Here is a 13,698-nt window from a genome sequence, read left to right as displayed (position 1 = left end):
GATATATCATGGATTGTACAGTCCATGACAAGGACTATTACAGACTTTAAACCGGACTCTCAAACAATGAGTGCACCCATCAGCACTACTAGATTGATGGTTGGCTGGGCTGTGGTACAGTTTTTCTGTTGAACCTGCATTTTGGAAATCTCCCACAGGATCTGACAGAAAGAGGAACTTCCACACACAGCCATGATTCCAACACAAAAAGCAGACAGGCACAGGGAACTGCACTGAAAATAAGTGAGAGACATTTATAAGACAAAACCTGATAGGATACAGTACATTTAAGCCTGAATGATCAGGAAGACCAGAGTGTCAAATGCTGCAATTAGATTAACAGGATTCAGAACTTTTAAGACAGCAAACAGTGGCATGACATCTTATGATGCTGCACCTCTTATATGGCTACAAGGTATATCTGCATGAGCCTATGCTCCCATATGGACAGGCACTAAAATTCCAGCACGTAAATTGGTAACCAAAGATAAATCAGTAATTATCAAAATAGGCAGAATAATTTCACCATTGACCTCTCTGATTCACCTGCAGGTCTGAACATCTCAGCCTACTGGATGGAAAACAGGAGCCCAGTAGCCCTATATGATATTTGTGAGACATCTGACAGTGAAGTCCCACTTTCACTCTTGTAATGTCCACAGTTATGTCAAGCACACAACTGCCCTCTGCATTTTACAGACACAGCTTACAAAGTGGTTTTAGTTACCTAATATTTAGGTACATCCAGACAAACAGAAGAAAGCAGAACTAGGAACCTCCTACCTTGTTGCAACACTCATCCCCTAAAGCTGCATCTGAAATTAAAGAGCAAATAACATCCCAAAATACAAAGATTCCTCCCATTATGAGGACAGCCTGAAAAACTCCACAGAAATGCAAATGCAATCTGCCATTAAAAGAGGAAAATTATCTGACAAGAACTCATTGTTTCTCAGCACTGAGATAAATGATATAAATATATTTCACAAGTATGAACAATAAGTTAATGTCTATTGCTGAAGGCAGAATGTGGCAGAAGATGAAGCGGGGGATACTGGGTTATCCCCTTCACCTGACAGGTGAACATACTTGCATCTGTGATTCTCCAAGCTTAGTTCTTAAATAAATCGTAAAGTATATTGAGCAGGACAGGCTACTTACTCTTCTACAGTCAAAAAATCATATGGAGCATTAACAGGAATTAAAATCTATCCCTTCTGAGTTTAATGATGGGATGGATTCATCTTGCCTGAACTTAGCTGTATAAGCAAGTCAGCTAGTTCAGCTTCACCTGTATCATCACAGGAGAGAGAAGGACCTCTTGATTCAAACTTTCTAAGGCGTCTCAAATAAGCTGGAAAGATTTCCCCCTGCTCCCCCAGACCACTCAGAGCTCTCCACTGATTTTGGCACAAGCATAGATGACTTGGTCAGACTGGACATATACTTTTAGCTAACAGACACGTGAAATAAATCTCACCTAAAGAATATGACAAATTCTGTTAGGAAATACCTTTGTCAGGTCAGAGAGAACCTAATTAACACTTGAGAGGGCTTCTTGCCAGGGAGCTACAATCAGCAGCTCACTACTGTTTACAGGGAGGACAACTAATGGCATATGCAGAAGGGTCAAGATGCAAATCAGTGGCTCTGTCAGGAGATAGGCACCAAAGTCCAAGCTCCTCTGATAAAACAGGAACCTATGATAGTGAAGGAAGGAATATCAAGATGCTCTCAAACATGCAAATAAAATCAATACAGATCTTTATTCTGACAAACAGCTTTAGGTTCACAACTCTGCAGGTATACATCAGAAGGAAGTATAGCAAGGAGAAGCTGACAATTAGAACATGGAAATCCTAAAAAGGGAGAAAAAGAAAATATAGAAAGCATCTGAACCTCCAAATGTAAGTGTAGGCCCATGCAAAAATAATGCACTACAATTGAAAGATTAGACTTAGGTGAATTATACTTGATTTCTTATAATCTATTTTTTCCCAAAATACATTACACTTTTCTAATGTACTTACTGAACTTCCCGAGTCTATAAGGGTTTGTCTGCTAAATTTGCCTGCTAAATTTGTTCACTGTCATCTCTTCTGAGGCATCTTACTCTATGTTTAGATTTTGAGAATATGCTCACAGATGTATTTAGGTGACTGCTGTTTAGCCCTTCCTGTGTCAGCCTCAATATTTTGGGAGTTTTCGCAACAACTTTCCCAATGACTTGTTAGTGAACACATAAAACCAGCTAACATAGACAAAATAGGCATAGTCAGGTTGCTACTGGAAGGCAGAAAGGTGAACAGACAAGGGTCAAGCATACAGGTATATGGCTGTGCAACCCAGAAAAGGCCCAGGAAGCATAAGAGAATATACAAAGGCAAAAGACCTGTGTTTACAAATGCTGTCATTTCACAGTGGACATTCTATCCAAAAGGTCCAAGCTGAAACCTCCATCAAAACTACAGAAATACCAAATATTCTACAATAGTGTTGACACTCTCAGTGTTAATGTATCAGCACAGATATGTAAGAACTGGAGTGCAGTTGTCAGTCAAACATTTAAACTCTTCCTTGAAGTATAAAAACAAGTGACCTCCATGCCTGTCATAACAAATCTCCGGCAGAGTCTAGGTTTATGAAATGACTGGGCATAATGCAAATGTTGGCCACAGCACTGAAGAGAGTGGCCTACTTGTCACTCTAGAGAAATTGTGGTCAGAAAAGAATAAAATTATAACAAAACAGCAGAGGAGAGGAAGATGTTTCCCACTCTTGAAAACGCATGCCTTGCCAGTTCAACACTGTCCTTTAACCAACATGGTCTGAAGGATGTGGGCTGACCATTGCAGAGATGTTCACCTGCAACAGTTCTGAGAAACAGAGTAAAACATTGCTCCTGTCGGAGCAAAGAACCAGATGGTAGTTTGCCAGCTCAAAAGGGCTGGATATCCCCAGCAGCTCACAGGACAGAACACTATTAGCTGGGTGGGTAGCAGCTTTCTGTGGACAGGCTGTGTAGCTATGACCTAGAAAGAGTAAAAAAGACAAAGACATTCCTCTCAGCTCATATCTTACAGGCACTGTAAGCTCTAAGTTTGAACCCCACTCATTGCCACTTCCTGGACACACAGCAAAGATGAAACCAATTCACTCAGAAATATATAGGTGATCTTCTTAAAACTAAATCTGAGGTTTGCTTTATCAAATCTTTCAGAAGCAAAGATACACTTGTAAATGTACATTTCCTCAGTTGAGCTCCATATTAGGGCTATTCAAGCTTCTCCTTTGCATGTCCTCTCCCCTGTGCACCACTACTAGCACCTACCTAGGAAAAGCTGCTAGCTAACATCTTTTACACTTATGCATTGTGGCTGCATTCTGGGTGTGAGTCAACTTTTGTCCTTGATATGCATCAGAGGAAGTTGCTGTCCATAACTACACAAATTTACCCATAAGAGGGGAGTGTTCTGGCTTCTAGCATCAAGGTGGCTCCTCACTTTATGTTTATGCCATTCACTGCAGTGAAGCTCTCCCTGGCTCACTGCACAGACTCCCACTGTCTTGCTTCCACATTCTGGCGAGACAAGGTGAGGCAGTGTTGATGGGCAGTAGGGTACAAATAATGTTTTTGCTGTGTATCTCTTCTGGGTAAAAACATGACTGGCCACTAACACAGCTGCATTGGTGACAATGCCCAGGTGAAAACACTAAGGCTGAAGGTAAGCCATGAAAACTGGTTCACTTCCCCAACTATATGAAGCGAAACAAATTGTTCTGCTTTTCATGTACTTAATTGCTTTCAATATATGTGATTGCTAAAACCAAGTCTACACAGCATAAATCCGGCAAACTGAGCATAACCCTGAAGCCATGCATTTGGCTTGCCAGCTGCATTGACTATACTGTGTATATACACCTGCCCTAGTTAGAACACCTGGGACCAGTTCATCACTGTGTGGGTTTAACCCAAAACTGTGTATTCTATGCCATCAATAGACCATTTACAGCAGCCACCCAGAGCATGCCTGACCCCTCAGGCTATAAGCTGGGTGTTAAGAGGCCTGTGAGATAGGAGGATGCTCCTGTCCTCACACCCAGTGTGGAACTCCCTGCCCTGAGGGAGGTACTGGGCATTCCTGCCTGAACCTGAGGATATATAATCTTGGGAGTCTTAGGACTTCTGTACCACTCATGGGATCCAGAGAAGGACCGGAACTTGGACTGGACTGAGACCACCACTCTCAACCTAACTGTGACCACCACTCTCAACTAGACTGCAACAGCACTCCCAACCAGACTGAGATCACCGCCCTCGATCGAACTGCGACCAGCACTCTCACCAACAGGTTTTCCCTCTCCTTTTACTTTTTGGACTCAGAGGGACCACACGGAGCTCAGCACAGGGAGGGGGTCCCAACAAACACCACTCTGTTCATGCCCCAGGGTGCTGGGTTATACATCTGGGTTTTGTGGCTTAAAACCAATTCTTTGTCTGTGTAATTGTATTTATTGTATTATTTTTATTAAATTGTTATTCTGACTTATAATCTCTTTTGAGTTGGGTTCATTTCCCCTGCCGGTTTACCTTTAAACCAGCACAACACCAAAGCCTCACATACCCAAAAGGTCTGGTATTGTAAGGAAAGCTGCTCTTGCTCAGAGCAACTACCCTGCAAATTGGGAGTATGCTGGATTACATGACAAGGAGAGATTTGGCACTCAGACTTCTCCTGTTGCTGTGTCCATGTAAGCAACCTGTCCATCCAGGAATGAGGAGGGTCTGTAAGCCTGGAGGAGGCTCACTCCTACCCAGTGACAGGGACCCTTCCTATTTCTCTAGAGGACTGGTCTGCAAGTGGGAGGAATGTCCTGGCTAAGTTATGCCATGCTAGCTAGTAAGCAGTTCCATAAATGTTGCTTTTTGCATGGTTGTCATGGGTTTCAATTCTGGTTTTCAGTTCTGCTAACTCAATGACACTTGAAAGGTAGAATCTGGAATCACAGTATCAGGCAGAGTTGAACAATACATGCAATTCTTTTCTCCTGCATAGGTTCTCTGGAAATGCCCTCTGACAGAATCAAGTAGAGCTGTTATTCTTTTGGCCACCTTTAACAATAATCATGGTCTCAAGATAATAAAGACACATGACAGGAAGTAGATCTGCACACAAGGTGGCCACCTATAATTCTGGGCTGTGGTCTGTGATCATGGTGTCTCCCTGGAGCAGGATGCGTAAGTGCAAAAATTAATCTGGGGACATCACAGGTCTTTCAGTGCAGATTAATAGCATCTTCTTTGGCAGTTAGCCAGAGGCATGTGAGACAGCCTACAACGGCTCTCATGACAGCCTATACAAATGAAAGAGCTTAGTAAAAATAGGAAAGCATTTTTCTTTTCCAGTAGAGAAGCTCAGGCACTTAGAAAATTTGCCCTACACTGATTAGCAAATGAACTGCATACATACAGTTGGAGAGAGAGATGGGTTCTCCTGTGCATTGCAGCTGGCTACATCTCAGAAGATTAGCACAGACACTCCTTGCTACTTGGATAAACTACTGCAGAATAAAATTGCTCCCTATCAATCTAATGGAGAAGCCTCTACTACATCTCCCACTGAGTTTACTCACTGTCAGGCCAGCTAAAACTGAAGCAAAGGACAAAGTAAGATGAACAAAGCACTTTTTCTCTGAAATTCAAGGAGGGAACACTGACTTCACCAACAGATTCAGACTGCTACTTTCTTCTGTCAGCTTTCTGTGCACTAAACTCACTCACAGAGAAAACTGAGTAATTCCAGGTAGTTTCCTTTTCAATCACATCAAGTGACATTTGTGTTCTGGGAGAGATGAGACAAGCATATTTCTTTTGGTGAGAAATGTCTTATCTGCCAGCACGTTTTGGGACAAGAAGCTGCTCTGGACTATTTGGGTAGTACTCCTCAGAGACTGGTGTAGTCAGCAAAATAAGAAGTGAAGTGGTTGCAGGGCATGTCATCATCTGGCTATTTCAGAGGCCATGAGTGGGATCTGCTGTGCCTTTGCGAGGATTTGGTAACACTGCTGTACCTTGTTCTCCAAGGCTGGAATTGCTTTCACTGTCGGGTTGACAGAGGGGAGGAAAAAGAGAGCGTATTTTGGAAATTATAGAAAACACGTTGACTATGTCAAACTCTCTTCTCTCCTCCTCTTCAGTTTTGCAGAAATAAATTAACATTTAATGTAAAACAGTCTGCTTTGATAGCTGCCTGAATGCCCCATTAAACATTTTCCACACCTCAGGGGAGTCAAATATCCTGTAGTAAATTGCAATTTGTCATGGATTTTCTAAGTCACAGGTTGACACGAGAAGCAGTTATCAGTCTCTGATCAGTATGCAGAGGCCATTACAGTCTTTAGCAATACTCCTCGATGGACACAGCAAGAGTTAGAGAGTAGATTTAAAAAGCAAAGCTCTTTGGTTTTGAACATATGGCTCCTACAAAAATGTTAGCGAAGTTTATTTCACCAACACAGCACTGAGTCAGTAATAAAATGTAATTCCCTGAAGGACAAGTGCCATTGTTTGTTGTGATTGTAGTTATCACTATTCATCTTCTATTTACATACCATGTAAATGTACACCATACTTTGTAACAGCACAATGAAAACAAAGCCCCTTCTTAGAAGAGTCTTAACACTTCTGCCCCAGTGACAAATCTAGTTCTATAAAATATTTAAGAGTAGCAGCAGCATGCAACCTGGAATTACTTGGAGCAAACCTTTACATGTGTGATCCACAACTGCAACCAGAGCCAGTGAGCACTGGAGGACAGTAACTGCAAAGAAAAAATCACCATCCTATCCTCCAAGTCCAAGATAACAATGCAGAAAAGTAACTAGCCAAACAAGACTTCACTGTTAAGACTGAAAATCTGTAATCTCCGTTCTTCAACCTCCATCCCTGGGTGATGGAAAGGAGGAAGAGGAACAAAGAGAAAGGACTAAGATCATCACAGGTTTGCAAAACCAATTTTCTGCAGGCTGGGCTCTAATGCCTTTTTAACTTCCCTCCATTTAAATCAACTAAGGGTTTTGGCTGTGATCCAGCATTTCGAACATAAGCACCTGTACAGAATTGAAATTCTAGGTGACCTGTAAAACTGTCCTCCTAAAGTAAGTGCCTCATTTCCTCTGTATTGCCAAATAAGAGACGCGCCCTTAAAGGCCTCTGGAGAGAGGCCCTATTAACTCCTTTTGGCTAAGAAATCTTCCCTCTTTGCCTGTCAAGACCCTGACTGCTCTAACAGGCACACCTGCAAAGTCCATCACAGAGCAATACAAGACTGCAATTCTTCTGCATGTTTCATTCCTCAACATATGCTGCCAATTCAAATTCAACAGCTTATTTCAATTTATTCAAAGAATCAGATCTTTTCCCTTTCCACCATCTGACCCTAGAAAGCAATAATCTTCTGAAGGACTCTCCACAACATTCAGAATTTCTAAAGGAAAGCTGCCTTCTTTCTGTGAAAAGAAGCTGCAACTCTCTTCAACGTTTTACTTTAGGTTGCTGTATTGGGTCTGGCTGAGCTGGAGTTCATTTCCCCATACTAGCCCTCACAGTGCTGTGCTTTGCATTGATAACACACCGGTGTTTTGGCTACTGCTGAGCACAGCATCAGTTGTGGGCAAGATCCTGGGAGGGGGCACAGCCAGGCCAGCTGACCCGAACTGACCAAAGGGATATTCCATACTGTATGACATCAGCTCAGATATAAAAGCTAAGGCAAGGAGCAGGAAGGCGGGCATTCATTGTCTCCAAGGGCTGCCTGCTGAGAAACCACTATGCATGCTGAAGCCCTGCTTCTCAGAGGTGGCCAACCACCGCTGCTCATGGGAAGTAGACAATAAACCGTGTTACGTTTTGTTTTGCTCTGCTTTTGTGCATGCAAACTTCTGCTTTGCTTTTGCTTTAAATAAACTGCCTTATCCCAACCCACGAGTTATTTTTCCACCTTACTGTCTCCCCTGTCCAGCTGGGAAGGGGAGTGATAGAGCAGTGGGGTGGGCACCTGGCATCCAGCCAAGGTCAACCCACCACAGTTGCATCATTCTTTGCTGTTCTGTTGTCTCGTAAGTGTTGCTAACTATGAGCCATGGAATCATTGATTCAGCAGTGGCTGTATGAGAATGGGTCATCTGAGTCCACACCACTGGGCAGGCAGGAGGAAGAAGGCCTAGTCATTGTACCAGCTGTCAAGCAGTTAGAATAGCAGGAGAACAGCATTTTCCTCCAGATCAGTTACTGTGCCAGAGGACCTCAAAGTAGACTCTGCTTGTGTGCTGTTGAACCTCCTCTTGATGAGCTGCCCTGAGCAGCAGTAGGCTCTGCCTATCGCTGCATTCTCTGTCTTGTAGATCTTGCATAATTACTTGGTGCTTGTATCTAACAGGGGACAGGTACCTCAACAGCCAGGAAAGCATGTATGGATTATATATAAAAAGTATACATGACAGAACACACAGTATCCAACTCAAATCTTTCCTTGGTCACTAAACAGTACATAAAATGAGACAGAGGGCTTTTCTCTGCTACTGTGAAGCAAAAGTCCCTGTCTCCATTTGCTGACTGTTATAATTCAATGTTGTTTTGCTGTAGTCTGTGTTTGAGGTGGTTCTCTTGCAGCTGTGTGGGAGGCTGGCAGGAGAGGGAGTGCATCACAGCACAGTCCTGGCACTCAGATGCCCTCTTGTAGAAGGCCTCTTTACAAGCTAGGAAGTACTGACCAGCAAGAGCAGAGTCCCTGCCCCTGACAGACCTAGGGCAGCACTTTCATTAACCTGCCCTACCTTCAGCAGCATCTCTATCGAGGACAGCATTTGCATCAAAGTCTGCCTTCACAGAGAGGAAGTGGCAAAGCAGGGGGAGGGAGAGACAGAGAGAGTCTAGCTTGCTCAAAAGGTAGTAAAACTGATAAAGGATCAACATTGAACAGATGTGAGAAGAAAGCTGTCATTTATTACTTCCTTATGCAATGCACTTCAACATTTTTCCAGAAACAAAGAGACTAAGGAAACAAAGTAAAAGTCACGATCAATCCCTTGTGTTTCTCCTGGCATGACACCTTTCTGAGAAAACAGCTTTTCTGAACTCACGCCCAGCAACTTCAATGACCTTGACACAAACCTCTCACTCTTGGTACCCTGTCACTCAAGTTAGCAAGAATCTTAGCTTTCATCTGCAAAAGTAGCAAGTTTCTAGTCCCATCTTGCTCACCGGGGCTGAAGGGTGTTCAAAAAGGTGACTTGCTGAAGCTTTAAAAATGGGCAGATTAAAAATATGTAAGCAAATTATTTTAACCACATATTTCGATTGGATTTTTTAGTTGTGGGAGGGAAGCTTTTCCTAGGGACTACTGGAAGCTGAAAACAGGTGAGCTGCTACTGGCAACCAGGCTTCTGCAGTGGGCTGTAAGCATGCATTGTTCAGCTCTGCTTCCAGCCAGAAAGCTGTGCCTGAATAGGTGATGGAGCTCTTAAACTTCCAGGTTCGCTGCCCCACAAGGGCTTGGCCGACACGTGCCTTTGATGCAAATGCAAAGGAAAACCACTCCCAAATTAATCTTGTGTAAGTGTCACTCAGCAGCAATCTAAACTATGCAGTAAAAGGAACAATTCTGACTTTTACTCTGCAACACCACAAGTGTTACAAAGGGCAGTGCACTTAGTTGGGATTCCCAAAAGACCACAAGTAATATTAACACCAAAGGTACACCTTTTCTCATAGTCATGTCTACTTTTTTTTGGCATATGGAGAATTGCTGGGAGAAAAACATTCCAGAATTAACATCCCAATTCTAGTATACATTAATATTTTTAACATCTTCTGCAGCAGGTACTTATTTCTTTTCAACCTAGGAGACACAAGAGCTTATTTCTAAACTGATTTTGTTTGGAAAAGGCCAGACTGAGCATCTTAATTAGCACTATTTTACTTTACTGCGTGAAGACCCTTACAAGACCTCCTGCCACCCATCTCCCTCAACACCAGAAGAGGTCAGAGTTAAAGACAACTACAGGCAAGAAAGGCACTAGAAAAAGGCATAGGTTAGCAATGCCTGTTTGTGCGATTTGACTAGGCTGCTTTCAGTTTAGTATAGAAATAAGTCCATTTTATTTGTGTTTTCATGCATGCATATCTGCTGATGAAGAAATATCTCTGGGTGAGATTTCTTATGTGATGTTAGTTTGTGAAATAACCTGAGTCTGCTGATCTTAAAAATGCAGTCTGTTCTGAGTTCTTTTTCAGCATTTTTTTTTTCACAGAAAACCCAGCCTATTTCGAGTTTTTTTCAGTGCATTTTTTCACATGCCTTTCTTGCAATAGGAAAGTTGCTCTGTCTCAGTGCTTACGTCAGTACAGAGGACCCCTCCCAGCTAGACTGTGGAATTAGAGTGTAAGCTTCTTGGCACGTGTTTTGTTTCTGTTCAACTTAGAAGCATCAGAAAAAGAATTAAAATCTGCTTTCTCAGAAAATATATTCTTCTCTCATTCCCCCGTAGCCTTAGCCTACTAGGAGATGACAGTCTAGCTTTCAGAGAAAAGCAAAACAAATATTCTGTAAAGCTGGATTCTGAGCACATAAACGTTGATGCAAAAGTCCTTTCAGTCTGACTCACAAATACCAACGCAGTGCTCTAAATGTACTGCCCAGATCATTAAAAAAATAATAATTCTTAAGGACATAAATGACCTAATGCTCCATCACAAGCACTGGGAAATAGCAAAGTCACAGGGAATGATGACACTTGCGACGATAAATGAAAGTGAATGTTCAATGGAAAGACTGGCTCATTCTTTAGAAAGAGAAACAAAGTTTAGGCTTGCTAATTCACGTCATGAAACCTCACATACCTAACTGAAATTCAGGAGCCTCTAGCCTCTATCCGTCCTTCACTCATTGAAGATTTAACAGCAGATTGAGTGAGGTCTCATATTATTATAACAAAATTCATGCCTGAAACTGTACACGAGTGTAGTTTACTGCTCACATCGAGAAGTGTTTTCATAAAGTCTTGCAAATCAAACACTGCTGTGATGCTTACATGTGCTTTGCAATGCAGTGTCCTTCCTTTAAAGAATAAAACACAAGTCCAGAGCATACTTGTAGACCTATAAAAAATGTTTCTTACTCATAAATCAGTGATTCACTGTGGGACTCCACCAGTTAGAGAAGCTTCACTTTCACCTGCAGGACTGTATGAACTCCCGCAGTAGTGAGCAAAGAGCTGGGAGATACCAGTTCCAGGGGCAACTGGAAGTTTCTTTGCACTTGAAGTGGAAATGCAAGCCCTCCACAATGGACCTGCTCACTGCCCTGCTTCCACATCTCCACTCGCCTGAGTCCTCGTGCCCGGCGGGACCCCAACGCTGGCTGCCACCACAGCACTGCCGTCCCCGGCACTCACCCTCCATGCCTCACCTGTTGTACACCAGGCACTCCATGTGGTTGATCTCCTGGTCGGAGCGGTAGCGGCTGTAATCCTCCCAGAGGTCCTTGATGGCGGTGACCGCCAAGATGAAGAGCACGGGGGCCAAGGCCAGCTCCGGCTGGAAGGCATTGACGGCTGGCACGAAGTTGAGGAGGGCGATAAATACAAAGTAGACGTTGGCCAGGCGGTGGAATTGCTCAAAGAGGTTCTTGGGCAAGAAGGACAGTGCCGTGTACTTCGTGGTCTTGAGGCGGTTGCAGGCCAGGACCGTCTTCTTGGGCTTCTCCGTCTCGGCCTCAGGTAACAGCAGGCTGGAGCGCACCAGGCGCGTCTTACTCTCCTTCTTCCTCCGCCTCCTCTTCCTCTGCCTCTCCTGCCCCTCCGGTAGCACCTGGGGCGCTCCCTCTCCTCCTGCAGTGCCCTGAGACATCGCTGCCGCCCCGTTGTCCTCGCCGGGGCAGCGCGGGCAGCTCCCACCGCCAGGCACGGCCCTAAGTTATCATCCTCCGCCGCCCGCCACGGCTCTCCTTTCCTCTTCCCCTTCGGGCGCGGGCGGGGGGGAGGAGGGCTCTTTCGAACCCGCTCCCAACCGCTCTGCTGGGACCTCTCTCGCTTTCTCCTCCTCCTCGTGGGCCGGGGATGGGAGGTGGGCAGGCGGCGAGCCGAGCCCTCCTCCCGCGGGCCTCGCCCCGTCCCGGGCGCGGGGGATGCGGGGGATGCGGGGCTGCCGTGCCGTGGCCCCGGCGCGGCGCTGTCGGGGCGCGGGCAGGGCCGGGGGGAACGCCGGGGGCCGCCCGCCGGGAATGGGGAGCGGCGCTTCCGCGAACAGCCTGCCCCGAGCGCCGCGCCGCCCCGGGGCACAGACCCGGGGTGGGACACTTTCGTCGGCTGCTTTTGACTTTTAGTTACGTGTGGAAAGCAGGAGGAGGGGGTTTGAGTGAGGAAATTAGAAGTTCCTACTGAAGCGTCGGCGCTCCGCACCGGCGTTCATCCACTGTGCTGCAGCAGCAGCTGGTGGGAGTTTTTACCATCTGACTCACGTCAAAATACTCCACTTTCTGACTGAGACCGTGTGCCGTGGTTGTACCCAACCCTGTGCTTGGTCTGGGAGATGCAGTGCAACATCTCCCAGCTGCTGACATCATCTCCATTGGTGGTGGACGTGGTGCCTGGGACAACCCCAAAGGTGGAAACCGAAAATGAGGTTTCTGATGGACTGCATTAGGCACTGCCAGCCCCACACATGTCCAGGCAGTGGTGTGCTCTAACACGTGTTCGCCTCTATCGGAGTTTTCTATTCCCTTGTAGTAGGGTAGGTCTTTCCAGCAAGGGGTGGAAAATGCCAACCTCTCACTCTGAGGTTTGCACTCCACACTTTCTGGAGAGAGATGCAGTTGTGGGTGATGACAGAAAGCATGATGGATAGACAAGAAATACAGATGAGGATTATCCAGATTGAAAGACTTAGTCTAAAATCACAAGTAAATAAACGTAGTAAATAAATGCAGAAGTTTAAAGAACAAATAATATGAAAATAATGAAATTATTTCTACCAGGTGTGACATAAGTCTTTGCAGCATCACTTCAGGCTGAGATTTAAGAGCAGACCCTTTAGATAAGGGATTCCTCAGATAGCATGAAAGGCTGCACCAGGTCACTCCAGGATGTGTCTAAATGGTAGCACAGATGCATTTTGCGGTGTGACCCTTGGTCCTGATCCTGTGATATCTTAAGGTGGGTTCATATTGAGTACAATGGCAAGCCCCTGATACCTGTCAGTGTGTTTCTTGTTATCACAGAAAAAAGGCATGAAGTATGCACATCTGGTCTTGATATGAAGTCATGCTGTGTCTCCATCCTTCCTTCTCCCATTTGCAATATGTTTGTAGTTTGCTTTTTAAAGTCCAGATAATTATGAACCTCCTTCAGACCCTGAGCCACTAGGTGAGTGCTAGTTCAGCACATAACCTGATATTGATGCTGTGTGAAGTCACAAACCCTTTACCAATCCTGCTGTCAACTCTTCTGATGCTACTGCAAACCTAGTAGGGATTTCCTGGGTTCCTCAGCTCTTGGAATATGGAAACAACAAGGTTTTACTTAGTGCAAGGGGAAAAGGGAGAATTGGCCTGGATTTCTTTGCTAAGTCTGCTCCTTTGTTGATAAGGGAAAAAGTACAAAAATATCAACAGAAAAAAATGAGATAAATTAAAAAGACCC

General features: G+C 44.6%; 1 protein-coding gene across 3 annotated transcripts in view; it reads right to left on the bottom strand.

The window, feature by feature from the left end:
- The window catches only part of ATP10A (ATPase phospholipid transporting 10A (putative)), a 113,018-nt gene extending 100,834 nt beyond the window's left edge, over positions 1 to 12,184 (bottom strand). The window contains exon 1 of one of the 3 annotated variants that reach the window (XM_064646239.1): positions 11,469 to 12,184. In XM_064646239.1, the coding sequence (XP_064502309.1) occupies positions 11,469 to 11,908 (440 nt within the window). In that variant the 5' untranslated portion in view covers positions 11,909 to 12,184. The remainder of the gene's footprint in view (positions 1 to 11,468) is intronic. The other 2 variants (XM_064646238.1, XM_064646237.1) reach the window with 2 other exon arrangements.
- Between the last annotated feature and the right edge of the window lie 1,514 nt (positions 12,185 to 13,698).

This window comes from Pseudopipra pipra, chromosome 2 (assembly GCF_036250125.1).
Source record: "Pseudopipra pipra isolate bDixPip1 chromosome 2, bDixPip1.hap1, whole genome shotgun sequence".
Classification (NCBI taxonomy): domain Eukaryota; kingdom Metazoa; phylum Chordata; class Aves; order Passeriformes; family Pipridae; genus Pseudopipra; species Pseudopipra pipra.
Note: the sequence above shows the minus strand (reverse complement) of the source record. Positions and strands in the feature narration are given on the sequence as shown.